The sequence below is a fragment of the Rhopilema esculentum genome, chromosome 10 (assembly GCF_057945365.1).
Source record: "Rhopilema esculentum isolate cy_ngs chromosome 10, ASM5794536v1, whole genome shotgun sequence".
Taxonomy (NCBI): Eukaryota; Metazoa; Cnidaria; class Scyphozoa; order Rhizostomeae; family Rhizostomatidae; genus Rhopilema; species Rhopilema esculentum.
The window spans coordinates 3,038,602-3,065,120 of record NC_142824.1 but is presented as its reverse complement, the minus strand read 5'-3'; the positions used below and the strand labels follow the sequence as shown (position 1 = coordinate 3,065,120).

The 26,519-nt window shown below is 35.3% G+C and overlaps 1 protein-coding gene across 3 annotated transcripts; it reads left to right on the top strand.

Annotated features, from left to right (window-relative positions):
• Window positions 1-228: 228 nt before the first annotated feature.
• LOC135694243 (phosphofurin acidic cluster sorting protein 2) lies at window positions 229-26,407 on the top strand. Of its 3 annotated transcripts, XM_065212941.2 has the most exons (26): window positions 290-433; window positions 7,325-7,718; window positions 8,979-9,066; window positions 12,629-12,718; window positions 13,993-14,118; window positions 14,560-14,651; window positions 15,037-15,077; window positions 15,430-15,524; window positions 15,665-15,706; window positions 16,223-16,288; window positions 17,104-17,267; window positions 18,016-18,082; window positions 18,953-19,039; window positions 19,197-19,499; window positions 20,557-20,663; window positions 20,879-21,033; window positions 21,357-21,467; window positions 21,831-21,936; window positions 22,276-22,318; window positions 22,526-22,559; window positions 22,797-22,899; window positions 23,232-23,385; window positions 23,641-23,755; window positions 24,085-24,195; window positions 24,333-24,461; window positions 24,995-26,407. In XM_065212941.2, exons 2-25 carry the CDS (start codon window positions 7,618-7,620, stop codon window positions 24,437-24,439), a joined length of 2,508 nt encoding a protein of 835 aa, XP_065069013.2. In that variant the 5' UTR covers window positions 290-433; window positions 7,325-7,617; the 3' UTR covers window positions 24,440-24,461; window positions 24,995-26,407. The 3 variants fall into 3 exon arrangements, with proteins under 3 accessions (XP_065069017.2, XP_065069013.2, XP_065069006.2); XM_065212945.2 differs by lacking the exon at window positions 7,325-7,718 and having other exon boundaries at window positions 229-433; XM_065212934.2 differs by lacking the exon at window positions 290-433 and having other exon boundaries at window positions 3,802-7,718.
• The last annotated feature ends 112 nt before the right edge of the window (window positions 26,408-26,519 follow it).

The window sequence follows — 26,519 nt, the reverse complement described above, 5'->3', positions numbered from 1 at the left end:
AGTCCTTTGACCAACAAACCGGTATATATAGATATGTAAGTTATTTCACGAAAATATTCAGCTCAACATCCGCTCCAAACCATAAAGATGTGTCAGTTCCTCCCAAATTCCAAGACATCTTCGATCTGCCTGCCCCCTCTAAATTAATTTGCACACATTATCCCCCTGTGACCATCAATAAAGTGGCTTGTACAAGTCAGAAAACTGGCCCTCCACGGGGGTAAATACCGTGCGGAAATATCAGTTTTTTCAAAGTGATGGTCGAACTTGATCGCTGGTTGTTCACAAACATCTGCGCTATGTAGAAACGAGAAAGTTTTGTGCAAAGACTACTGCAAAGCCTAAACATGGCTGAGAAATTGCCGAAACCAAGGCCCATGAATTTGTTTTCACAATGGGAAGTGGAAGGAACTTCGTCTAGCTGTGTCCCAAGGTTTGTTTTCAATATACGTATTTGATAGCAACCCAAACGGGTTAGATTTATCTAAATAGACAAAGGGGGTACACTTTTCAACTCAAGATAAAACAGATTATTAAATTTCTTCCAGAACTGATGTGGATTTTGGACAAAATGGTTTTTTGCACTTCGTAGTTAACTTAATGTGTTGAATTACCTGCAGTGAAATCTCCCCACGTTTGCCGATTGCAGAGGGGAAAGAGTCTACCATTAGGCCTAAATCCTCAGTAACTGCTGAGTGCAAAAATACTGGAGTTTTCTTTCTGCACTTAAAAGCCAATTGAGTTTATAATACCTACAAATTCATTTTTGCTCGAGGAAAGCGTGTGAATATTCCATCTAGGTGCCATTATTTTGCACATCGAAGAGTTTAAATAGCTTCGATGAAAGTTGTTTTTGCACCTTGCAATTGGTTGGGAGAACTTAAATCACTGCAAAGGTATCTGACATGACCTTCACTATATTGATGTTTTTTTCTGGTCAGTAAATTGCATCGAAGAAATGAGTCAATTATACATCACTGTCGGAAAAGGAAGATTATAACCGAGTTTTAAAGTTATATTATGCTCATGTTGAACAAGTTACAAGACGTTCCTCTTTGATGAACAAACCAAGCCAATTTTTGTTATTAGAAATCAAATCATATTTTTGCTAAAAATATTCTCTCTTTAGACTGAAGCAAAGCCTTTTGCAATAGGTACTATGCCCAACATTTACATTGTTTGGAATTAGATAGCAATTTGCAGAAATTTCAGTACCCCTTTCATTTGCAATAACTGCACCATTAAAACACATACCATGTAAAGACTCTTTTTTTCACAAATTAATTCAATAAGAGTTCCAAAAAAGCAAGCTATTGACATATATATATACTTACTTAATATCATTGTTTGAAAAACATCCAACACAAGTCCAGCCCTGTTAAAGAAGATTGACCTAAAATATGTTAAATAACATATAATGTTATGGAACTGAATAAAAAGACATAAAATTATCCAAAAAAGCCTAAAGGTCACAGACACTTGGAAAGTCTTCCCAGATGCAATCCACAATGCTTGTGTGCATAGACAAGATATAAATATTGGGTAAAATCAAAGTTACCTGGATATACATGCCATTTTATTTAATTCATAATTTTCAGCGTTTGTAATTATATATTTGTATTTGTGTTATCGGATTTCAAGCCTGCTTCTTTTTGCAGCTGGAAATATTCGTACAAATATTGATATTGTGATTGCAAAGAACATTGCCTGTCTTAAAAAAAGATAATTCTAAAGGAAATAGAGCCCATTAATTGCTAATGGTTGATATCAATCTTGCTTGTTTTTCAACAAAGCTAATAATCAAAGATAGCAAATTTTGTGGTGTTTGATATGAAAAAATCATTCAATATTTCTATTTCTACCTGTTTTAAAAACAAACAAAACAAATTCAATAAAGCCCATATGAAATGAGTTTTAAAAATAGATAGACACCTTGTTTCAAACAAGTTTTCCAATGATATAGAAAGACTTAAGGTGAGTGACACTTTCTCTTAGAAGACCAGAAGCAGTACAGATTTTCTTCTTATAAGAAACTTTGAGCAGCAAGTTCTAAAGGTTTCTTAATTTGGCATCCAAACTTTGGCTTATTATTACCAATAGTTTCGTAGTTGGTTTCTTATTTTTGGAACCTGAAATGGATTTTAGATTTGTTTTGGATTTAAGCATTTTTGGAAGAATATAAACACATATCATCGCTAAAAACCAATGCCAAACAAAATCTAAAGTATGCTATCTGTTCAAAGAAAATTCAACAAAGCAAAAACTTTTGGATTCTTTTTTAAAATAGAATTTCAAATTTTTTTCAAAATTTTTCCTGAGCCTAGTATATATTGAAGTTTCTTAAATTTTTTACCATCCTGTTTCTTATAAACCAGTTTCTTATGAATAAAAAATGTGTAATCATCTTGTGACAATAACACAACCTGATAGGTTGACCAATTCCTCTCTTTCTGCTCTTTCACAACAATTGTGCTGCAAAATATGCCTCTTTGCTGCTGGGCCTGAAAGTAAATAATTTTTCTACAGAAGAAGATTAAAACCCTTGGTTACTGTTTTTTCTTCAGGTGGCCCCCTTGTATAGACCCTCTTGGACAATCCTCCACCCTGGAAACAAAATTTGCTTATAAGCCCAACTTATGAATAAGTCACTATCTTAGCTTGGCAGTATTTGCCCCTTAAAAAGCCCCACTTGGTGCTTGATTCAGATAAAACAATGAAGAGACTGCCAGAAATAATGAAGAGACTGCCAGATTTCAATATTATTAATTCAATTATCTTTTTTTGCTTTTAGTTATACTTTCGTTTGATTTCTGAGAATATGCAAAATGATAATGTTCAAATAAAATTGCAAATGAAATGAGCTTTTGTGTAAAATATTGTGTTGAAGCTAAAGAATGAGCCATTTTAATGGCAACTTGGAGATGATATTTATAAGCACCACCCTCTGGTATAAGCTCCAACTTGAATGAGTCTTCAGGTGAAAGCTGACTAAATTTATAAGTTTTTGCCTAACCAACCTTTTACAGCTCCCTATTTATAAAATCTATGCAAGTAGTTTATTTACTTCCTTTATGGAATATTTTGAAGAATTTTTTCTTAAAGTTCCACTTTCCTGCCATCTTTGTGTATCCGTATTGGTTAAGTTTCTCCTTCATGGAGATCTGCATTTGTGAAAATTATATGGGGTCTATGGGGAGTTGAAGCTACACCCCACCCCCCACCCAAATTTCAAGTTTCTTTTACAAAATTTGGGCTTTCAAAACCCTTATTTGGTTGTTTCTGTTGTCATTGTTGGAAAATTGTGAGCCTGAACCCCCCTAAAGAAAATCTAATTTCCCAGCACTGGAGATTAGTTTACCTTAAGTCGCACTCCTTAGAATCTGTTCAAAAATACTTATTAAATAATATGTCACCATACTTAATTTCCAATACCCTGAAGCTCCCAATTTCACAAATATTTTGAAAGCATTTTCATTGGTAAATATAAATTGGAAAGAATATTATAAGAAAGACATTGGAATTATTAGAAACAGTGTGTCATATCATACAAAGGTTTTGAAACTTAACGTTCCTATCAAGGCTTTCTGTGAGCTTTTTTATTCTTCAAAGGCACTTTGTCCCGTCAGTCACCTATGCGGTTTATGATGAGAAAACCTCTGCGGTGGGGTTAAGACGAGAAAACCAAGGCCCACGACACGAAGTTTAACGTGGGGGGGGGGGCAGGCCAACAAAAGCGGGGGTTTCAAAGCTTCTTTCACCTTTTTTGCAGCTTTGACATCATTTGCTTCGGAAAAATGGGGAGGCCATAGCCACACCGCCCCCCGCTCTCGGTTGCGTGGTACCCGAAACGTTGAGAATCAGTCTGACATGGCCGATTGGATGGTCATTGAAATGCATTTGGACAACGCGCTTAATCAGTTGTACATTATGCTGAATTTATATAAAACTAATTCATCACGAAGTTTTCAATTTAATCATCATTTATGAAAGCAAATTCTTGATAAGAATCCGGTTTTATACCAGGTACAGCTCATATCAACAGTCTACTTGGTGGCCAGACAACTACTGTGTGATATTACTAGTTCAAACGTGATTAGAAATAAATGTTTTTATAGTTAATTCTTGTTGGAACAAGCCAGTAAAACGTAAACAGATCGGATGTTATGGCTATAAGATTCCCCTTTGTTGGCACAACGAAAAGCAAGTTCATGGCCTCTAAAATCTATGTTTTTATTGCCAATCAGGTTTCATTTGATTGATCACCTGAACGCTAACTTTTCTACTTTTAAGTTGACATAATATTAGCATAAGCTATGGTAAATTTCGTTTGATGACTCCTGTAACGCTGGTTTTAAAGTTAATGTATTCAATTATTATTCGTTAGGGAAATAATACCTATCTGCCTCTTTGATGAAACTTTTTGTCGAATAATACTACGAATAAGACAACGGTAGCTTTTGCAGATCTAGCGTTATTTGTTTTTAATTTGGGTTGCTTTAAAAACTGTGTTTTCTTATCAGTGGCTCTCATAGCCTGGTTTACAATTGTCTAAACTTTCGTAAGAATTAGTGAAGGCGGCTCTCCTTCTTCCTACGTTTCTTATTACAAGTGTTTTCGTAAGCCATCCCCGATATCGCCGACCTCGCCGCCAACGAATTGAGTTCTCTTTGAAATAATCGAGTCAGCGACGTCCTCGATTCTCACGCGAACTACCAAAGGTGTGAACAGGCTCAGGTTTATCGAGTATGGAGGTACTTGTGCCTTTTTGATTTTTTTGTTGGCAAAATTTTTGATGAATATAGTGCTGGATGAACCTGGTTGCTGCAAATGACGTTCGTTATTTATCAGTTAGAAGTTACTTACTAACTGACAAGAACTGCAAAGGCTTGAGGAAATGCTATTATTGGGGTTCTTGGAGCTTATGTATATGCGACATAGTTTAGAATTAGTGAAGTGTCCTGTGTTACGAAAAGGCTATTGTATGCGTAAATGTCTATATGTGAGGAATGGGACACAGCTTGTCATAAAGATTTGTTCTTCTCCAACAGGAGAATCTAGTAATATATTTCCAATGTTCCTATCTTTTCAATTCTCGCCTTCCAAGTAAATGATTTCATGATATGACCCATGATTTAAAGGCGAGTTGTTCACTACAACCTCTGTAGTTGACTTAGATCCTACTCACGAAGCGACTTTGCACGAGTAAGCTGTGAGGAGCCAATCAGATCAGGAGACCGCACAGCGCCCACGCTAGTGAACAAAAAATGTAGTCGAGGTCGACCTCTTATCTGTAGATGTGCTATGTCGTAGATTCAAAATCTTTGTCAAGATATGTATAAATAATTCTCCACAGATTAGAAAAATGCCAGTTTTGAGTGGCATTGATGTGAAAACTTTACTGATCACAAAATTGTTACCTGCTGATTGCTAGTCTGTGGGTAGCCTAGTTTTTAGGAATTTTCAATATGCTATTGCATGCATTTAAAACAACACAGCATTTGTGGCTCTGTTTATGTTATACGAAACGACTTACAGGTCTTTGGTTTCTCAGCATATTCTTTTCAAACTGGTTCCATGTGCCAAATACCTAGAAATTAATAATTAACTAACTTCTTCCAATCAATTTGTCAACCATTTTTCATTTGCAATGGCATTAGACGTTAGACGCTCAGCTGTGAGTTCTCAAAACGATTATGATTTCTTTGCAATAAACTCACAAAATTCGTGAGATTGTTGGTACTTTCTGTTCCCTCTGTCTCATTTGTTCAAATTTGTAAAGTTACTGGAGAATCCCCTGCCATGCTTAATGAATGGCTTGCTGCGAGCTTTTAGGTCATGCCCTTCGTCGTTTGTTTTTACTGCATTATTTTTTGACGTCTTCAAACATTATAAGTGTTTTTGTTCAATCTTCTGTGTTCAAAGTCCATTTCAGACCACCTGTTTTACTTCAATTTCCATTTTGACAACCGTCTTTTTATTATGCTCTCCGTTCATCGTTCGAGGCCTATGCACTGTTTTACTTTGCAGGCTTTTCTGTCATGTTTCGTATTACTGGGTTTTAAATTTATCTTTTGCATAGTTTTTCAGTTGCAAACTCTTGCATTGGCCATTTGAATGGAATAAGGAAAGATAGAAATGATCGGTTTGGTTACACTGTGAGGTAAATCTGACGTCATAGATACACTTCGCATATACTACGACGATTCACAAGATAGATATAGCAAGTAATGGCAATTGCAGTTCTGCTGTAGTTTAGTATATGTTTAAGCATTTCAGAATGTAGATACAACGCTTGCAGTTTATTCCAAAGCTGGATATGGTCAACAAAATATTTCTTTAGCTGCGACCAATCAAATCAAATTGAAAGGCAAAGAATCGTAGTGTTCGTTTGAATTATTTTCAAATTAAAAATGTTTTTAAAGGTTAAGAGACTGTAGTTGTTTTCCAAAGTTTCTTAAATAACTTCACAAGCATGATAATTTTCACCAAATCGTCTTTGCTCAGTTTTTCCCGGAAAGGTATAACTTTTCAGCCTTGTAATGAATAAATGGGATCTTACAACAATATCGATTTTTCGTTATAAACGCAGCAGATTTTTTTCATTCAATAAATAAATACCAAATGCTATAAAAGCTACTTTTTAGAAACACAAAGACTATCAAACAGAATATCTAATAAGTCAAAAGGACCTCCTCTTTCCATTTATCTATTTCAAGTGAACAGACAATGGATGCCTAATCATCGAAAAGACTCATTTCCATTTCATCAGAAACAGCTCACAATGAAAAAATTGTCGAGCTGTTTTATAAGGTTGATGGTGATCAGTAATATTGTCTCTAAATGTTTTTTGTAAGTTACGGCTCGTTTTAATATAGCAGGTTTATTATTAAAAGATGAGTGTACTAATGGAAATATTATTACGCACTGCACAACCTTGATGCTTCCCTTTTTCAGTCAAAACCTTGTGTTTGGTGTTAATCTTGTGCAATGTTTTCTGATAAGCAGTTTGCAGTTCACTGTCAATAGTACCTGTTATTTGTAATCTTGCTCTCTAATGCCCTGGCTAAATAGCCTGTTTATATCAGCTAGACATCAATGTCCAATTCTGCAGCTAAAACTGGTTGGTCAGTTTCCTTTTGACATCCTCCTTGCCTTGATCCTCGTGCACAGTTCATAAGTTTAAAGATGAGTTTTCTAGCGACGTGTGTTCATTTTTCGCGTCTAAAGGAGATCAACGAGTGCTTTAACGTCCCACAGACAACGCAAAACATCGCCTGATGAACCAAATCGACGAGTTTTTATTAAATTCTTGTAAATCCTGCAGGTGAAATAGCTGCTGTTGAATCGTGAATTCGACCGTGGCTTCAAATCGCATTAAGTTGCGTTCTGTGCAATGTTTGAAGTCTTCCAAGGTGAAGTTTGAATCGTACGGAACAACTACGTCTTGCAGCTGCTATGCGCCCACTCTAAAAGGCAGGCCACTGGCTGGTCATTCATTTAATAAAGTTTTGCAGCAGAGACATGCATTGCTCATTGGTTTGATAGTCAGTGAATCAGCGTAGCCGGGATATCGCGAAATGCTGTACTATATTGTGGCATAAAAATTGTTTAAACTCAATGTATAATGGTGCTTCAACGAGGACTTGGTACGGCCGTGGAATGAATGTATCGTCGAGAAAATTCACTGAAAAATGGGCAAGAGAAGACGAAGACACAAGGTAGCTAGTTCAATGCAAAGTGTTTTTGTCTGGAACACTATGACCGTAATTACTGTGATTTTCAGAATTTAAAACTGTTTGATTCTTTCAAAGTACTGTTTCGTTTAGCTTTTTATCAGTGAAATTTCTACATATATCCATCGATGAAATCCGACGAATTTCGATGGTGTTATGATTTTCTGGCAACTTCCTTCCAGGAAGCAAGGTCTCCGTTTAACCTTATATTTGTGTTTTTTTAATTCGATTATGCAGTTATAAATTAGTAACGAATTTATGCTATGTAACGCTTGGTAGAATTCCTGTCAAAAGTTGTCCGTGTGAGCCTAAATGTTGATATTCCTTTGTATTGTGACATTGTTTCCAATCTAAAGTCATTTCTATATAAATATGCATTCATGTAAAGTGCATTTCGCAATTGTTCTGAATTGCTTTATCAAACATTTTGATCATACTTTTAGACGTCGATTTTTGGGAACCTTCTCGTGTTGCAACAATGAAGTTGGCCGCAATCACATTTGATTCTTTTGCCACTTATTCCTTATATTTCTCGTTATTTAAAATGAACAAATCCATCATTATAATTACTTTGGGAAAACCTTTTCATATCATCGTGTTGTCAGTCTTATCGTATATTTATGTAATTTACGTTAATAGAACAAAATTCGTCTTTTGTTTAACTTACATCATCATTATCGCCACTTATGACGTAATCTTCCAGACATCCCCGTCAATGCACAATGCATTTGTTTTTTGAATTTTAACGTTGATTTCAGTGGAGACCTAAACATGGCTTGGTGTTATATTAAATCCGATTTGTAACATGGCCGTTAGCACATAATTCAGTTGGCTTAGTTTTATTTTCTCGTTTGTGGCTATTATGTCAAATACCAAACTATATCATACGATCAAACATGAAAAACATTTAAGAAGTTAAGTTAAAATCTTTGACAGTAATCCATTAATTTTTATAAGTTTGAAGTCTGGTGAATTTTTATTCTTTCGAATTTGGTAGTCTCATAAGCCAGTGAGATTTCATTGCGCCTCAGGGAGAAAAACCAAGGCTGCTCTTCCATTAACTTTTAATGAAACTTCTAATGTGAATCATTGTCCACTGTTTCTGTATAAGAAAAATAAACCTCATTTGTCCAAATTCTTGTTTATTTAATTGATTATTCAATGTTGGTCATAACTTTTGTCGTTGGCCATAATTTGACAGTTCATGCAGCTAGCCTCGGTCTGATTTCCTTTATTGTTTTGCAGAGTTTGCACATTAAGAATCGTTCGAATGGAGGTTTCAAGAGCCCTGGAGCAAGACCTGACAGAACTGGTAATCAGTGTATCTATGCGAGTAAGCATCGCTGTTTCTTATCATTCTTTTCTCAGCATGTTTTAATGTTTTCTAAAAGCGGTTTATGTGAACCACAAAGTGCATCAGCTGTGAATATTAAACCACCTTGTTTTCAATTAAAGAGAATTTTAATTTCAGCACCTGTTGCCAGAGATGTTTAACAGATAGCAAGCTTTGTATAATTCTTTCTTTTTAACAGATGGTAACAGCCCTTGGAAGGAAATACTTTTTCGGATGCTGAAACATATTCTCTCAGTTGCAATACACGCTTTTTTACAAGAATCAAATTTATAAGAAACCATTTTATAAAGAACGATTTTATAAGGAACCTACATTTAGAAGACCGAAAAGTTTAATGGTCATATACTACTAAAAACAACATCCCTAAGGCACTTCATTGATTTCCATTCATTTGCAGTCAACGCTCAGGTATGCATGTGTCGAATGTTTCGTTGAGTAGGCTTTGCTATTTCCGTCTAAAATAATCACTGCTCCTCTGTCTATTCAGTGCAACGTTTCGTTTTAGTTTACACACCCAAAGTATGTTGAGAGAATGTTTTTACTTTGACATCTATAAATCTTCTTTCTTGCCTTTTTTGTTTTAGGCCTTATTTTCTAGCTAAAATGATAAGCAAAATTTAGAATTTCGATGTTTTTCGTGCGTCTTTCTTATTTCCATGCCACTAAATGGGCAGTTGAAGAAAAGAAGCTATTAAGCAACTTTAGGTACTACAACTTGATCAATAGAAATCCAGAAACAAAGAAATTTAGGAACTAGGCCCTGTGCTAGGTTCTTTGAAAAAGTCGTGTATTCTTTAACACTGAGATTTTTAACTCTCCACCAAAAAGAATATGGTATAACGTTGCTGATTGCTTTGAATTTTTTCGAGTTTTGCCCCCGTTTACTTTGTTATCCCCAACCACCGTTCATTTATCAAATTTACTTGAATCAAAAATTGAAGATGTTTCTAGTCTCTGAGGTACGCCGATGTCCCTACGTCCCATTAGGCAGACGTCTCCCAAAGTATACCGGATCGAGTTTATTTTACTTCACAATAAACAATTTATCTGCATTGATCCGTATTGGCATCCGCAATTTGAACCATATTGTTTGTTTTTTTGCAACCTCTTCGCCAGGTAGATTTTGGTTTGTCTTTGAAAGTGTTCCTAGACGCGACGCAGTAAGACGCTTACTAAAACTCTACATTGTCATTCGCCTGTCCCTTCAACTCTGAGCAAAATTAACTCTGTCTAGACCACAGTCTTAAAACCTATTGTCTTTAAAATAGTCGTTTTCAAGAACTTTCTCTCCCGCGCACGTACTTTTTATTATAATGCAGTTCACTAGTGGTTGTAAAGGTTCACAAATATAAGTTTTATCTTAAGCCAAGACACTCCAAATTGTCCATAGACATCTTTTTGGTCACTAACTTTGAAGTGTCTAGAATGAGAGAATTTTAGAGAAACAGACAAACTTAGACCCAAAGACAAAACAGTAATTTGACAATAAGTTTGCAAATCCCTAATTTTTTATTGAGAAGGGAATTTGTCTCTCAGACAGAAAGTAAAGAGCAAATGTGTTACGGGATTCAAATGCACGCGACAGTCGTGGAGCTTTTGGGGTCAACTGGTTTTCAAATTTTTTGCTCTTTGAGACAATCTTTATCCTCAGAATATTCTGACAAATCATGACGAAAAACATGATCCTAGTTACAGCTGCTATAATCATTTCAAAAAATATGTTTTCTTGACTAAAGAATTAAAGACTGTATTTCATAGTCTCTGCGATAAACGTATCTATGTTAATTTTGCCCAAGGTTGGAAATCGGTGCCTTGTTTTTCGACCATACTGCATTGATAGTATCAATGGGAGTCATATTGCTTCAGAATACCTGTTTAATTGCACATAAGTCATGTCTAGTTAAATTTGAACCCAAAAAAGTACTCAAAGATCACAGTGATGTATCTCTGCGGTGACTTGTCATATAACCATGTACATATTCCTTTTAATTTGATGATTGAAGGGAAATTTTTTTGACCATGCCTTCTAAATTTCCTTACAATGACACCACATTTTTCTAAGATATTTTTTAAGAAAACTAACTTGATCCAAAAAGTGCTAAATTAACGAAGGAAACACGACGCTGAACAAATGTCAAGCTGAAAAACGTTTTTTTCTGGGAAATCACAATACAAAAATGAACTCTTATCAACAAATCAAGTTTTGGTAGCCTTAAGTATTGATCGCGTAGAAGTAGTAGGGAGGTGGGAACCTATGTGAAAATAACAAATTGTAGGGATAACAGCCAATTTGAAGTAATTTGCCTTTTATTCTTACAGCTAAAAAGAGCTTTTGTAGATCTTTTTTCTTATTTCCCATTAATTTTACTTTTCCTAGACTACTATTTCAAATTGCAAAACCACTATTAGTGGGAAAACATGCTTAGATTAGGCACTGTTATAATGTTACTTTTAAAGTGAATTTTCCAGCTCCGTCATACAATCGTATACTCAAATGATTAAGAGCATATTCTAACGGAAATCAGCTTAACAGATTTACTGATACGACGAATAAAAGACCTAAGCATGTTTTGTAAAGTCAGCTTTCACAAGCCGCTGTGACCCACCTTTGCTGATGAATCATGAGTCATAACTCCTAAGCCTGAAGACAAGGGACACTATGTGAATTATTGTATTAGACATGACGTTATATCATCTATTGTAGATAACATGATGAGTAATAAGTATAATCTTTAAAATCCTATATTCGTGTTTCAACCCGATTTTTTTCCGTATAACGACAGTATTAACTCGCAGTCAGATATGCCAGCCAGCCATTGCTACTAAGAACCTGTTCTTCAACATTTCAAATATGAGATTTTCTTTTTTTCTGTGTAATCAATTTTTTCTCTGAAATTTCAAAAACTTTTTAAAATGTGTCTCTTGCTCAGCTACAGTGGTATATAGTCAGCGTACCTGTTTGACCTTATTTTTAAAGGCACTATATCTCGTCACTTAACCATTCAGAGTTAGCCTCTACTGCCTATGTTGCCCATTAGATTTCGTAACAATAGGTCTATTGTATAGTCCAACCAATGGGAAATTTAAATGGCCATCGAAATGCGTCGGGACTTGGTGCCTTTAAATTCAATTGGCTTCCAAAATCTATTCGCTTAGCAGCGAGCTGAGACAAAACCATCATATAAATTTCTGAGCAAAGGGCTGATGTACTGACTAAATAGAAATTTTGTATTTGAAAAGAAAAAATTGCTGAGCACCAACATCGTACTCGTCAACTTTGTTTACAAAGCATCCTTAAAACCCCTGAGTTGACAACTGACCTGAGAACAACGGTATTATTATTGATGAACGTTTGCTTTTATAATTAGTTAGCTATTTATAGATCAAAGTAGGTGATACGGCCTTTACTAACGCAGATAAAAGCAATATCCTTTAGCAAGTATGAATGTGCGGGGGAAATTCAGCAATCTTTGGCCTCTGCTTAAATTTCTATCATATTTACGTTTACTTTTAAAAAAGAATTGATTTTTCTATCTCGCAGGGTTCCCGCAGAAGTCTGCGCTCCGATTGTATACCATTGCAACAAAGTGGCCCAATTGATGTCGAATTGGATTTTGCATTTTCTTTGCAAGTATGTCAACCACATTAGATAACCAATAATATTTTTTCACAAAATAACGAATTTGCCCTCGTCCATGCTATCCCACGAAATCGCATTAATATGGCTGCTTTTAGAACAGACTAAGATTTATGGTCTTTTGTGGCAGACATTCGATTTTTCTCTACAACCTTGAAATACGGTCATCGAAAATTCCCTTTCGAGGTCTAAGTCTGCTAAACGAATAACGTGAAAACATTAAAGGAGTTTTGGAAACTCGCATTTTTTCTACTGTTAACAAGTAAAGGTGAAACTCCCCCAAAACGACCCAGTAACGTGCCCCCGAAAGAGCCCGAGAAAAGCCAACAAAAAAACTGACCAAACAACTCTTTGACATTGTTGATTATTGAATTTTAAAGTGGCAGAGAGCGGATAAAAATTTGAAATTTGTACGTCAACAGCGTTCAGTCCCGTATTGCACTCATGCGCAAGTTTCTCAGCTCATTTCTCGTTGGTATAACTAGCTTTCGTACATACTTTATAAGCGGCTGAGGCTTGTTACCACAACAACGGCAGTTCACATTCACAGTTAAAAGTTTGCTTTCTCTGAACATTTCAGCCTGTTTTATAAACATAAAAGTGAGTCAAGTATGCAGGTATAAAAGTACTCATGCTATGTCCAATTCTTGAAGTACCAAAGGTTTTATATCTTTGAAAAACATTCAACACCTCTGGGAAACTATTTTCAGCTCGATCTTCCGCCCTAGTTTTCGCCCTAGTTTTCGCTTTAGTTTTCGCTTTAGTTTTCGCTTTAGTTTTCGCTTTAGTTTTCGCTTTTGTTTTCGCTTTAGTTTTTCCCCAGTTTGTTTCATGCAGTGAATTGATTTTTTGGCCACATAGTTGGGTTTCACTTAATAAAAAATTTATTTTCTAAGGCGGGTTTTTGGTCGTTAAAACATTTCTGTTCGCATACTTAAGTCGTCTTTAGTTTCCATTTTTCAATCTTATTGTAGTTAGATTTTTTTGCAGTTTTCTACTCAGATTAGCATTTTTTTCGTTTGATTTTTTCCCAGATAGTGCCATTTTTATTTACGACCCTGGCTTTGCCTTTACCTGTTTTCTAGATGCAGACTTTGTGGATTCTAGCAAATGATCCAGTAAATAAATTCAGCGGTTATATGTAATTCACCCCCTCATCAATTCACCCCCTCATCAATTCACCCCCCTCATCTGGGTACGTTCTCCTCTGAAATGCCGAGGATGTCATGAATATAACCAAGATTCTTTTATGCATTTCTTTTTACCAGTATCCTCATTTCCTGAAACGTCGTGGAAATCTCCTTCGAGTTATGTTACAACGAAAGAAAAAGTACAAAGGGAGAACAATGCTTGGTTACAAAACACTTGCAGTCGGTCAAGTTGACATGGCACAGGTATCTTGAGACAAAATCATGAATCTCACTTAAAATGTTTTCCGAAGATTCTCGTTTCACTTTCTTCATCGTATTGTTTTTATGTTGTATTAACCAAATCCTTTGATTGTACTCTCTTTGTAACCCTTGCTCTCCCTATTCTTTCTACCCGGTGAAATGTTAAGCTCGCAATATTTTAATATTATTTATCCCCTCGTGTACAAAGTGATTCTTGGAAAATTTTAATTGCTAACAGTCTTAAAAGTTTCAATACAGTTTGAGTAGGAAAGCCGAGATTTTGTCTTTTCACAAGAATGGTGGATCCATTGTGTGCCATGATGGACATATTAAGATTTTTTTGTTTTTTGTCTTTTTGGTTCCATTCTCCAACCTTCTCTACCAGCGAATCTTATAATCAGGCATTCTTTTAACCCTTTTGCTTACAGTGTTTTAAAACCATAGGTTCTCCAAGGCTATGCTCCAAATAATCTGCAGCTGTATATAAAAGAAGAAAAAGCTCCGGTTGCAACTTTAACACTAGCATCCCTGAGCAGGTATGATTCTTTTAGCTGTTAGCCATGGTGTGGTGCTACAAGAGAGCGTTAATATTATCATAAGGGTTCAGCCTTTCGATTTCCGCTAAGCTTTGCTCTGCACTACTAATCTAGTCAAAACTTTGTCTCATCAAGTTGACAACTAATGAGTTCCCAATACATTGTCTCCATCAAGACCATGTGAAATTTGAAACCTGGGAAAAGTCCCCGGTGTAAATTTACCCCTAATCGTGTTTAGCATAATTCAGTCAAGATATTGGAAATCCATTGTAACATATTTGGTACTGTGAATTCTTTATCAAGGAATCTTTGCTTTAAATCTTGTACAGTTTTAGTGTTCTTAAAACTTAATATTATGTCTTGAATTTCCGGTGTTTTCTTTCAGTCAATCGGTTGATCAAGAAGTTTCGGGCAGAAGAGAATCAGGTAATGCTTCGGCTTATTCCCTCGGTAATTGGTCTAAATGAAATTTACTAATTCACAAACCATAATTTCCAAGCCCATTGTTTTTTCATTGTAGCAGTTGACGTTATGATTATATGCCTGGTGTCTCTCTAGAGAAAAACTGAATTATTGAAGAATCTTAGCTCGTTACTTTGTATTGTTCATTTTGACATTTTAATGAGATTTGCGAGCCTCAAAACAGATGTAAAGGGCACAAAACTTTGAATGTTAAGCTTCTTAGTTATATTTATTCGTCTTTCTTAAATTAAATGGTACGATGGTATAGATAATCTTTTTGTGCTAAAATTCTTTCTTGACGGTTTGAATTTTATAGGTCACGAAAATCTAAGCTCCACCGACGAAGACGCTGATGACGATCTTTCTGGAAGCGAGGCTGAATTCAGCGCAGGCGAAATGGAGGAGGCAAGGGTAACTGTTCTTGAACAAACTATTCTTCGTATGCCGTGTCCTTTCATATCGCGTGCCTATGATCTTTTCTTTAAAAAACATGCGGTAGATGCTATTTACGAATTTCAATTTTGTAATTTTTTGTTTTTCTCCCTTTCAAGGTGTTCGACCCGCGGGATCCCCGGGATATGATTCGAAGAAAGGTATGCACAATTCTAGTTTTAAAGATGTTATATTTTTGCGGGTTGAATAATTTCCTTCGTTAAGTATTAGAAATCTCTGTGCATTTGATGATAACACGGGCCTGAAATTTTTTGAATTCATTTTCTTTATTTTTGAAGTAAAATGATTTACTGATTATTATTTTATCATATATGACTAAAAATATTTTTGCACCGATTTGACCGTTTACTGAAAAGTTCCAGTCAAATCTAGCATTTGATATCCGTCCTGCTTTTTCGGTTTGTGAAGAGAGATTGTGATTTTGTCTTCGATCATATCTTATGAACTATGTTTAAAGAATCGAATTCAGATATTTAAGATGATAAGATGATTAAAAGATGATAGTTGAGTTAGCAGATTGTCTCTCAATTCTATCGATACTGCTGTTTAAGTAGAAATCTCTTTTAAACTAATAACATTTTTAAACTTCATCCATATGTAAATATGTAAATGAGTTGCGATTTATAATGATAACAACCTACCTTTTCTAACTTTAGGCTTCCAGGACGTTTAAAAAGAAATTCATGGATGCAATTTTCAGGAGGCTAAAAGCGAACCAAGAGGTAATTTTTTTATTTTCTATGTTAATCAATCAATGATATTAAAACAGTAGATTTTACCTTTACCTTACAGTAAGTTGATCATTTTAATGCATCATGGCGTTTCACCTTCATCGAAATTGTCACCTAATTCAGGATTCCTAAATATTCTTTAAAACATTCATACATCTGAAAATGCTCAAAGCAAAAAATATTTCTGCGAATTTGTTTGAAATTCATATTTTCAAACAATTAGTAGGTTAAATCCACTGATTTGTTTGTAGGGCCACTATTTTTTGCCGGAACGGTGTACACACTTTTGTGATAAAAATGCTTTAGTTTTCGCTGAGTCTCGATAATTTTTCATTTTTGAGCCTAATATCATTTTTGAATATTCTAAATTTGGAAAGGATATAGAGAGAAAGTTCGAGTCTTTCTTACTGTCTTTCTAACAATTGAGCAAAAACAAGACGAGAACAGAACAATAAAAGTGGCTTTGATGTAGCTAAGTAGGAACATTTTTAAAACGTAAAACTATATATATTTCCTAGCCGATTGCAATATAAAATAACTTGAACATTTTCAATCTCATCAACACCGATTTTATCCCCACTTTCATCCGTATATCCAATTTTATATTTAGCCAAAGTTTCTATATAAAGGTATAAAATTCTATATTAAGTTATAACAATTTTCCAGAAAAATTCAGCCACTTTCGACAAGCTCTCGTTTGCTTTCCACCCAATTCATCATTAACAAAAAAATCTTCAGCCTGGCAATTATTTTTAACTGATCGCCCAATATGCTTATCGTGGCTATTGTAACTTTATTGCTAATAGGGCTACGGTGATGACATCACTGATGAGCTGTATGCTGACCCGATCGAGCCGATTGAGGATGACAATCAGATTGATTTTCTTTACGACGAAGATGAAGACAGCGACGCTGATGAAATGTTGGGTGATTCTTTCAGTATTGGATCAAACCAACGCCCCAAATTAAGGCTAGTATGAAATTTGGCCTTTGCAGTTTACTGTCTTTTCATCATCTGTCCGGCTCAAATCAAGCATCATTTAGGCCGATTAGAGATTTAAATATCTTTCATAATAGTCAAGATTTCATCAAAATACAAATGCTTACAAAGATCATGTGCTTCCTATCTTCCTTCTATTGAAAAAATGTTATAAGATAGAAGGAGGTTTTTGTTTAGGCGTTCAACTTCTATCGGGCTAAAAACCTAAAACGGTTAAAGCTTTCCATAAAAGCAATGAAAGCAGGGCGTTGTCCTGATGTCGCCTTTGTCTTGGTTTTATTTACCTTTCTCGCGGTCGCTGGCTCAAGGCTGGGCTTTGCCTTAATGTTAAGAAAGTAAAAGTCAAAACAACTCTGGATGAATGGACTTTTCTTTAGTGTTATTCAGCATCTTAATATTCTGCCAGTGGGAAGATCCTCTGAGATGAAGTAGAAAAAAGAATCGCATTATACAAAGTATGCATCGCTAGGAGAAGGTGCAAAGGGTCCAGGAAAAATATGAAAGATAGTAACAGGGAAGCAAAATGCAGTTAGCAATTTTGTGTGAAGTTTAATTAAGTTTAATTCTATGAAACTCTGAAATGAGAAAATTGTACTCAACTATAGCATGGGCGTTGCTCTGTTAATGATGAAACTTTCCAAATCATCACATATAGTTGTTGAAATTTTGTATGATTACAGTGCATGTATTGTTTCTAAGATAACATTTTTCTCTACAGACCGTATTTTGATCAGATTAGCAGAAACGAAAGCAGTCAAACGCTGACACATGAAAAAGCTGATGACGTAAGTGGTTGCTTGTTTTGCTTCTGCTTCTGTTTTGAAATTCTGTTTCTGGAACCGGCAATTGCCTAACTGAATATTTTGAGAAGATTTTTATGTCTCCTTGAGAACAGAAGTATTTTCCTGCCAATTTTAAACATAAATCAGAAAAGAAACTTTGATGATGTTTCACAAAGTTTTCCGGTTCAAAGATGTCGGCGTTCTACAATGTTGCCCTTTCTGTTTATATTTGTTCGGCAATTTAGCTATCGACATTTTGTCAGTATGTCAAAATCATAAGTAAGTCAAATTTTTACACAAATGAAAGTTATTTGAGCTGTACAAGAATTTACAGTGAGTTAAATGACAAACAAATGAACTCTAATATTGGCGTTGACACTGAATATTTCTTTACATGAATATTTGCGCTCTGATTTTGGCATCGTCAATGTTTCTCGTGCCTTTAGGCATCTCTTAATCCTTTTGTAGTTTTGATGCGTTTAGGTACTATTAGTGCATCGGCCTATACTCGATGGGAACTAGCCTCACGACTAATTCAGTGATGCCTATGGCATATTATCTTTCGCGAGTTAGAAATTTGATTTAAATTTATATCTTTTTTAACTGGTATTAGGTAGGAAAAATGCTATACTGATGTCATTTGGTACAGGATTTTGACATAACGATTAAAATTTTTGTTTTAAAATATTTGTACACATTACAACCATAACAACGTTTAATTTCTGCCTGCTTTCTCTTCGGCATCAAACAGAAGTATCTTCGGTATGATTTTGATTCTTCTTAAATTATTGAAGGTTTCAAAAATGATATTATTTCAAGTATCATAGTTTTTTGTCGTGACAAAGCAATATGGTTGATGCATCTGTTTTACAGAAAGCATCGCCAAGAAGCGGACGAGAAATGGAAAGTGGTGATGATAGTAAAGAGCTTAGTCCAAGCAGTGATTCAGATCAACAGAAGGTATATTTTTGGAGTTTAGCTAGGCCTTGAGGCACTTGATAAACATGAGGGCATCACACCCATTATATAACGCATGCATGAAGAATCCCTTTCAATTTGCTTCAAAGTTAATATTAAACTTCATTAGCATTTTTTAGAGATTGCTGTAACTTTTTAGGACGTCCAACCAAAGGCCAGAAACGACCTACTGGTCACCCAGCAGCCCTTGTTGCAACCAGGCAGTGAACGGACGTCACCGTTTAGAAGCGTTGCCAATCGAAGTTTGTCATTCAAAGAAAGGCGCGAACCAACAGAATCGACAGATCGCCAGCAGCTCAAAAGAAAGTCAAGCCTTGATTTTGATGCTCTTTCCCAGTTCTCTGTACAGCCGCTAAGTGATCAAATGCTAGCAGCTTTAAGCGCAGATGACAACATACCTGAAAAAGTTTTCTTAATATCGATCAAAGACTCAATCGGGCAGGTAAGATTCTCATTTTTTCATTTTGTCTCAAATTCTTACTACAAGGTAGTCCTACTAGCCAAGAACGTCTGCTTTTCCAGAAGGCCCTTTACAGCCTAATTACAATGATTAAAACCTAAACAGGGGAAAGTTTACAACATTTATTTAGATAAAACTAAAAACTACTCGCTATGTTGTTTTCATTAAAAAGCAAGCAGAGATGGGGCTAGCGTGACATCATGTTCTAATTTTTTCCAAATTTTTGGTTGGCGAAATGAAAATGCTTATTGATCATCACTGCTTTTCATAAGTGGAAGGAACAAGTCAGTTTTAGAATTTCTCTAACATGATATTCCGCGGGTTGATATTCTCGTTTATGGAGTTGAAAGTAAATTGGCGTGAGACCACTTATTGATTTTTAAACAATGGCAACCGTCTCTTACTTAATCGCAAGCAATTGTAGCAAATTTTACAGTTTCTTTCCGATTTTATTAAGCTAAAGCATCGTTACTCTCAAAATTTTGTCTATCGATTTTCATTATCAGCTTATACAAAACAATATTGCGTGGAAGTTTCTAAAAAGATATTTTTACCTTGGCTAGAATTATGGAAAATGTTCAGAAAGTGAAAGATCCCGACTTTTCTCTAAAATAGGGTCTTTGAGACTGTTCAACTAAATGAGAGGTTTGCGGCTATTGATTGATGAAAAACTGGAAACTTTACTTTGGAACCGCATCTGGATATAAATTTTCTGTTATTTATTCTGACATTTATTCTCCGATGAGTGTCGGGTGACAAGTATTTAGTTATTTCCTTTATTCCTTGCTATCTTGAGACTTTGAGGTAACACAGGGTTGAAAGGTCATTATAGCACGACGTGCCTATCAGTTAATAACATGCTAGTGGCTTTGAATCTTGTTTTATATCTTACTCGTTAATCAGAATTGTCAACTTGCAAGTAACGGAAAATGCTAATTACATAGTTTCTTTATTGTAATTTTTTGAAAAAATTTCAAGTAAGAGGAATATGAAACATATTCGTTGTATTTTTCAGTATTTATATTTGCATTCGTTTCAGATCTTGGCCATGAAGTTAATGAATCGTATAGAGAGGCTCATCTGTACAACGAACGACAACGAAGTCAGCTCAGTCATAGCTACTGTTGCTAGCAAGTTACAGAAATAGTAAGTTGTTGATTGTTTTTCCTTCCTAACCATGATGTTTCTTGTCCATAATACTCAATAACAACAGTATTTTATCTGTTAGACAGAATTTCAAAACTCCCGTTGATTATTTGTGATGATAACTAGTATATAATTCTTTATCAAATTCCATAGTAAATGCTATTTCGAATGCGCGACAGACACAGCTACACTGGTAACCTCTTGTTATTTTACAGCTGCAATAAGCACTCAGCATCGCCTCCACCAATGAAAATCTGTGTAATTGGGCCAGAATGCTACGTTAGTGCTGTACTTAGATCATATGTCGATAGCTTTTCTCTGAAGTCTCCTGAATTCCAAGGATATGTGCGATTTCTTATCGTTCCTCTAGGTAAGAACTTGCTTAAACCTTTTTTACATTGTTATTTGTTCAAATTAGTGTTTTATTGGCCTCTCATATAGTGTTTAATGCTATATGGGCAGATCTGAACAGGTTTTTGTGTATAAATAAATGCATATGAATGTATACTCTTATTTCTTCATATCAATTTGTATGCAATTAGAAATGCTACTTTCAGTATAGTTCAAAAGACCTTCAGAGTATACAACAAAGTCTATAATATGCTACATTATTTGTCTTCCACCCTTCACAGTAAAATTATAGGCATGTGTATTGCTGTTTTGATGCGGCATCTGTTTTTGCTTTGCTGTTAGGATATCATCGCCTTGCCAAGTATCTGGCGAGTAAAGATTCGTGTTATCACTCAGTGTTTATGGACCAATTCTGGAGAAATTACAGCGAGCAGCCCTCTAAAAGAGATGAAGGTAATGACCTAAATGTGTAATAATCATCAAACGTTTATAGCAGCATCACTTTGCTTCGTGTTGCACAATCCAAAATACTCTTTCTCGTCAGACATCATCCTGAATTTGTAGTATAATCTGCGAAATCCTGAATTTGTAGTATCATCTGCAAAATCCCGTAGTTTTGAAGCCCTTTTAGGCCGTTTTTTATTAATACAGCCACATTTTGACTAGTACTTTTTTTAGTTGTTGAAGTAGCTGGCCATTGAAGTACCACTCTCTTTATAGCCTCCCTTTTTGTTATGTTCTTTAAGCCTCCTTTTCTCGCAACATCTTATGAATCTCTTTCCGATTTGCTATTTTAAGGTTTCATTTGTTTTCTAGACTATGATGAGGTTGAACGGCGAATTCAGTATTACACAAAGTCGGCATCCAGCTTGCTAACACTTCCTGTTGCTGAAGCTCTTATTACACACAAAGCTGGAAAAACGTAATGACTTAAAACACCCGTGTATTTTATAACGGAATGATGACAACCACACTCTGTTTTAAACTTTTCACTGTTAAGCGTAGCGTCGTTTATTTTTGTGAACGCCAGGTGTAGGCAGTAGAAATCGTCAAAGTCGTTCTAATGAAAATTTTTCATTCTTCTTCTTTGTTTTGACAACTTTTAGAGCTCTGTGTCGTTTGCGTTAAATTTCAAGCTAGGAAATAAGTCTGAAAAGATATTTTTGCTACTTGTGTAGCTTGAACGTTGCCATTTGTTTTATTTATCATTTACCTTATCTTTCTAACAAACTTGAAACTTTCGCTATTTTCGCTATTTCAGAAGCGAAGGGGAATCCTCACAGGCCTGTGTGCCATTTGTCATGGTAAGAAAATGATATCATACCTTTATATATCTATGCATAAAGGTTTCGTCTTTGTGTCACCTAAATGAGTTAATAAAGGAGTGGATCCTAAAAACGTTAAAGTATTTCTTACTCCGTTAGTTGTGATTTATTTTGATGTTGTTTGTTTTCCTTAACTTTGAAACCCTTAAGTATTTTAAGTAATGTAGTTCTAATTTGATTCAACAGGAAGTCAGAGTCAATAGGCCAGCTACAGAAACAGGTTTGAGGCCCTTCTTTCTTTCCATAATCACTTTCCATTATGTACAAAGATGCCACGATGAAGGATCTACTGAATCCTGTTCTTTTGAATGCAAACTTTTGAATTCTTGTTTTTGAATTCGTTTTTGCTATGATTAATTTCTGTTGTTTTGGCAAATTTGGAGGCCTTTTATGGCAATATTGAGACATAGTTTGTTTTGGCTGAGGACTTACTTGTGTTCTTGTTACGTAATTGCAGAATACGAAGAACCAACAACAACGCAATCCTTACCACGTGATATACCAGCGCCTGGACCTACTAACAGCAATGCATCGTCCAATCTTTCGTCAAGTCCAAACAGGTTTGAGTCACATTTCATGCTGATGTTTAATATTTTCTTAAAAACACTTACGCAACCGGCACGCTTCGCGACAATAATTCCAAAACCGGCTTAATATCGTACTGCATGATAATAAAAGCAAGCATGCCAGTTGCGCATAAGTCTTTAAGCAATAAGGTAAAAATTATTAATTGAGGTCATGGACTGTGCTATGAAGCATGTTGTGGCAACATTTTGTTGGCCAGAATATATTTATAAAGTTAGCTTGTCAGTCATCTTGCAGCTTGTTAGTTTTTAAACCATGTTTGCAATCTAGGCCTATAAGATTCTTATCAGGCCATTTTTCTTTGCAGTCGTGAATCATCAATGGAGAAAAGCATGGCTCCTCCGCAAGGTCAGTGGGGAAGTCCCATGCAGAATGAGACATTAGACTTGCAGGTTGATTATTGGACTGCTGGCTCGATGAATCAACCAAACAAAAAGGATGAGAGGAAAGAACAAAACAAGGTACGGTATACTCTTTGATATTATATTTCAGCTCATTCGTTCCCACGTGTACAACTTCAAACTTTGTGTAGAGCTGTAATTTATTATGGAATTTCTAATATTATCGTTATTTGTTTTTTGGAATCGTTTTTCTTTCGAGGTAGAAACAATGAATTAGTTCAAAGATACATCGATTTATAGCTACTTACACTGAAGAACACCATTTTAATGTTAGTTTTATCTTAAAAACAAAGATCCTTTCCCTTCTCCTTACAGTCGTCAATCAAGACTGCATTTAGATCGCTCGCTGTTACTCGATTCCCAAGTTCAGAGAATGACGATCCGAATGTACTTTTTCTTACCGCGCAAACGAAAGCTCGAAATAAAGTTGGTAAGACTGCGTATTTCTACTTAAATTGATGAAATATTATATTTTTTGTGAACATTATCCTATTCTTTGTTCAACGTCATTTTTAATTTTTTTTTTAAATTTTAAATAGAAGACGTGATTTTTTAAAGGGAATTAAATAGAAGCTGTGTCTTCTATTTGAGGAAAAGTATAACCATAGAAATGTTTGAAATTTGATTCTATCCTAGACAAACTAAAAATAAGCATCCAAATTAGCATTCAGCAATAGCTGGATTCAGTAGATCCGTCTTCGTATCATTTCTGTACATCAGTGATGCTGCAGGTATGATTATTATGTTGTCTCATTTTAGTTATGCGGCTGAAAAAGACGAAAGACAAAGACACAGAATCAAAGTCAATTATCAACGCCTCTGTAAATAAGATCGTATGCACTTCCAAATCACACAGTCAGACATTTAATGGTGTGTACCATAGCTCTCTTTTTTGGTAACAAAGCCTTCAAAACTCTCTCTTCATCCTTTTTCGTTGACGCTTCCGTAACGTGTACTATGCTTGTACTCGGTACTGTTACTCAGTAATGTTTTTCTGTATTCTATAGTTACAGTTGACGGAGCCGATTGGTGTGGTATAAAATTCTTCTCTTTATCATCTCAATGGCCAACTCATGTAAAGAACTTTCCAATTGGCATTTTTGGAACTTTGTGAGCGCTATGAAGAGAAGTCTTTTGTAGGTACCCTTTTGTCAGTTACTTATTTTATTTGCAAAGTTGAGTCACCAAGTAACTGCTAACCTTTCATTTGATTTTTGTTGTTGTATTATGTAAGTCAGTACGAACAAGCATTATCACTAAAGACGGGTATAACATGGCACCGTCTGTACAGTACAACAAACTGGTCTTCCTCATGCATTAAAGGGTTATTGGAAAATGAGTCATAGTACAGTTTCTATGTGTAGGGATTCTGTCATCAATATATCTATCTCTTGTCCTGTAACATGCGAGAAGGGCTGATTGGTTAGGATCAATGACAACAGATCCAGGAGTTTGCATGATCGAAACTTTCACTTTGTGTGAGGAGAGTCGCCAGCCCTCGAAGGTGAACGGAAATACGAAAGCAAAGACAAATACCATTACAAATTATTTCTGCGAAGAGTTTGTTGATGCTTCGACCTTGAGTGCCACAAAACTAGCATACGTAACTGTTCTGTAATTCAAGAGCCTTAAGTTTTTGATGATGGCAATATTTACTGTTTATTTGCAGCACTGATGGCTACGCTTCAAGGCCTGAAAATGAACTTCAATGGCTACTAGTTGATACCAACATATACATTGAATTTAGCATCATTTTGCCTTCAGCTCTTTTTTGCGGTATGCTGTAGTATTGATACATGTCTTAATAATCAGCTCAACAGTATTAAGCATATTAATAGAACGTTGTTAAGTGAATCGCTGCATACTATCCATGTAATATTGTTGCGAAAAGCGAGCGGTTCGTTTAAGTTTCCTTTGTAGCTAATCAAATTCTAGGCTAGAAGCTGCCTCGTGGCTAGTAACAAGAACCTAGTAGAGATGACGTCAGCTGCCATCAGCGACCGTACATGCTTCATATCATCTGGGAAATATGATGCTAATTTAAGATTTTGATACTCCTTTATACGATTTACCGTATACAATCCATAATTGACGTATTGTGTGATGACGTAAGCATTAACAAGCACTTTACGCTCACGGACAGTTGATGCAGAACATTTTCTCAAATACACCATCAATTTTGGAACCCACTCATTATATTTCAGACAGTTCGTCAATTTCGTTGCATGTTTGTTCGTGTTAAGTAAAGGCTTTTCCAGTCTTGAGATTTATCGTAATGTTAAAAATAAAATGATTATAAATTTTGTAGAATTATGTAGAAATTAAAACATTTTGCAAGAGGCTCTGGGAATTGAGTTTTCCACTGCTTCGCTTTATAAACAGATATAAGAACTTTCTAATTTGGAGAATGTAAAGTTACTTTTTTGTAAACAGCAAAGACAAGGAGATTAGTTATGTACCCACCTATGCATCCTGTTCATTCCTTTGTGTGTTCCAGAAACCGTGCATATTCCTTCCCCTATGAATATACTTATTAATGATCAAAACTCAATACTGTATCTATTTGTGCCTCCATAGATGAGACGTGCTCAAACCGTTTTAGATATTTTCTTTGCCACTAAAACTTTTCCCAGTTTCGGTTAAACATGTGAAGAAATTTTCTTCTAGGTTGGCTTTCACTTTCTCAAGCGTTTTACTAAAAGTTTGACTAAAATTGCTTAAAAGGAATCGTGTAGTTATATTTTTTCAAATATCCTTTTCAATCGTAGAAAATTGATTGTGAGTCAGAATTGCTCATTGTTAGAATTTCAATTAAATTTTATACAACAAATTAGCTCTTGAAAACGTCTGCACACCACCCTCCCCACCACCCCCCTTTTCTTCTGTTCAAAGCATTTTTATTTCAAAACGCATTTATGTTTGAAATTGTTTTTGGTCGTGTGTTTTTGTATCGATTAACGTCGATGGTGGACGAAAAACCCGGTTTAGTTAATTAAAATGTTCGTTTAAATCAGTGTGTGGTAAAATTTAGTTGTTTTTGCTGTGAAAGTTTAATTGAATTTTTAAGTGTAAACTAAACATATATCGTGTTCTTTGATTTATCTCCAACTTACAATCTGCGAGAAGCAAGTCTTGTTATCAACAAGGTTAGAAGAGTGGTTCACAGTGATACTTTATTGTTCAGGGCTTATTCT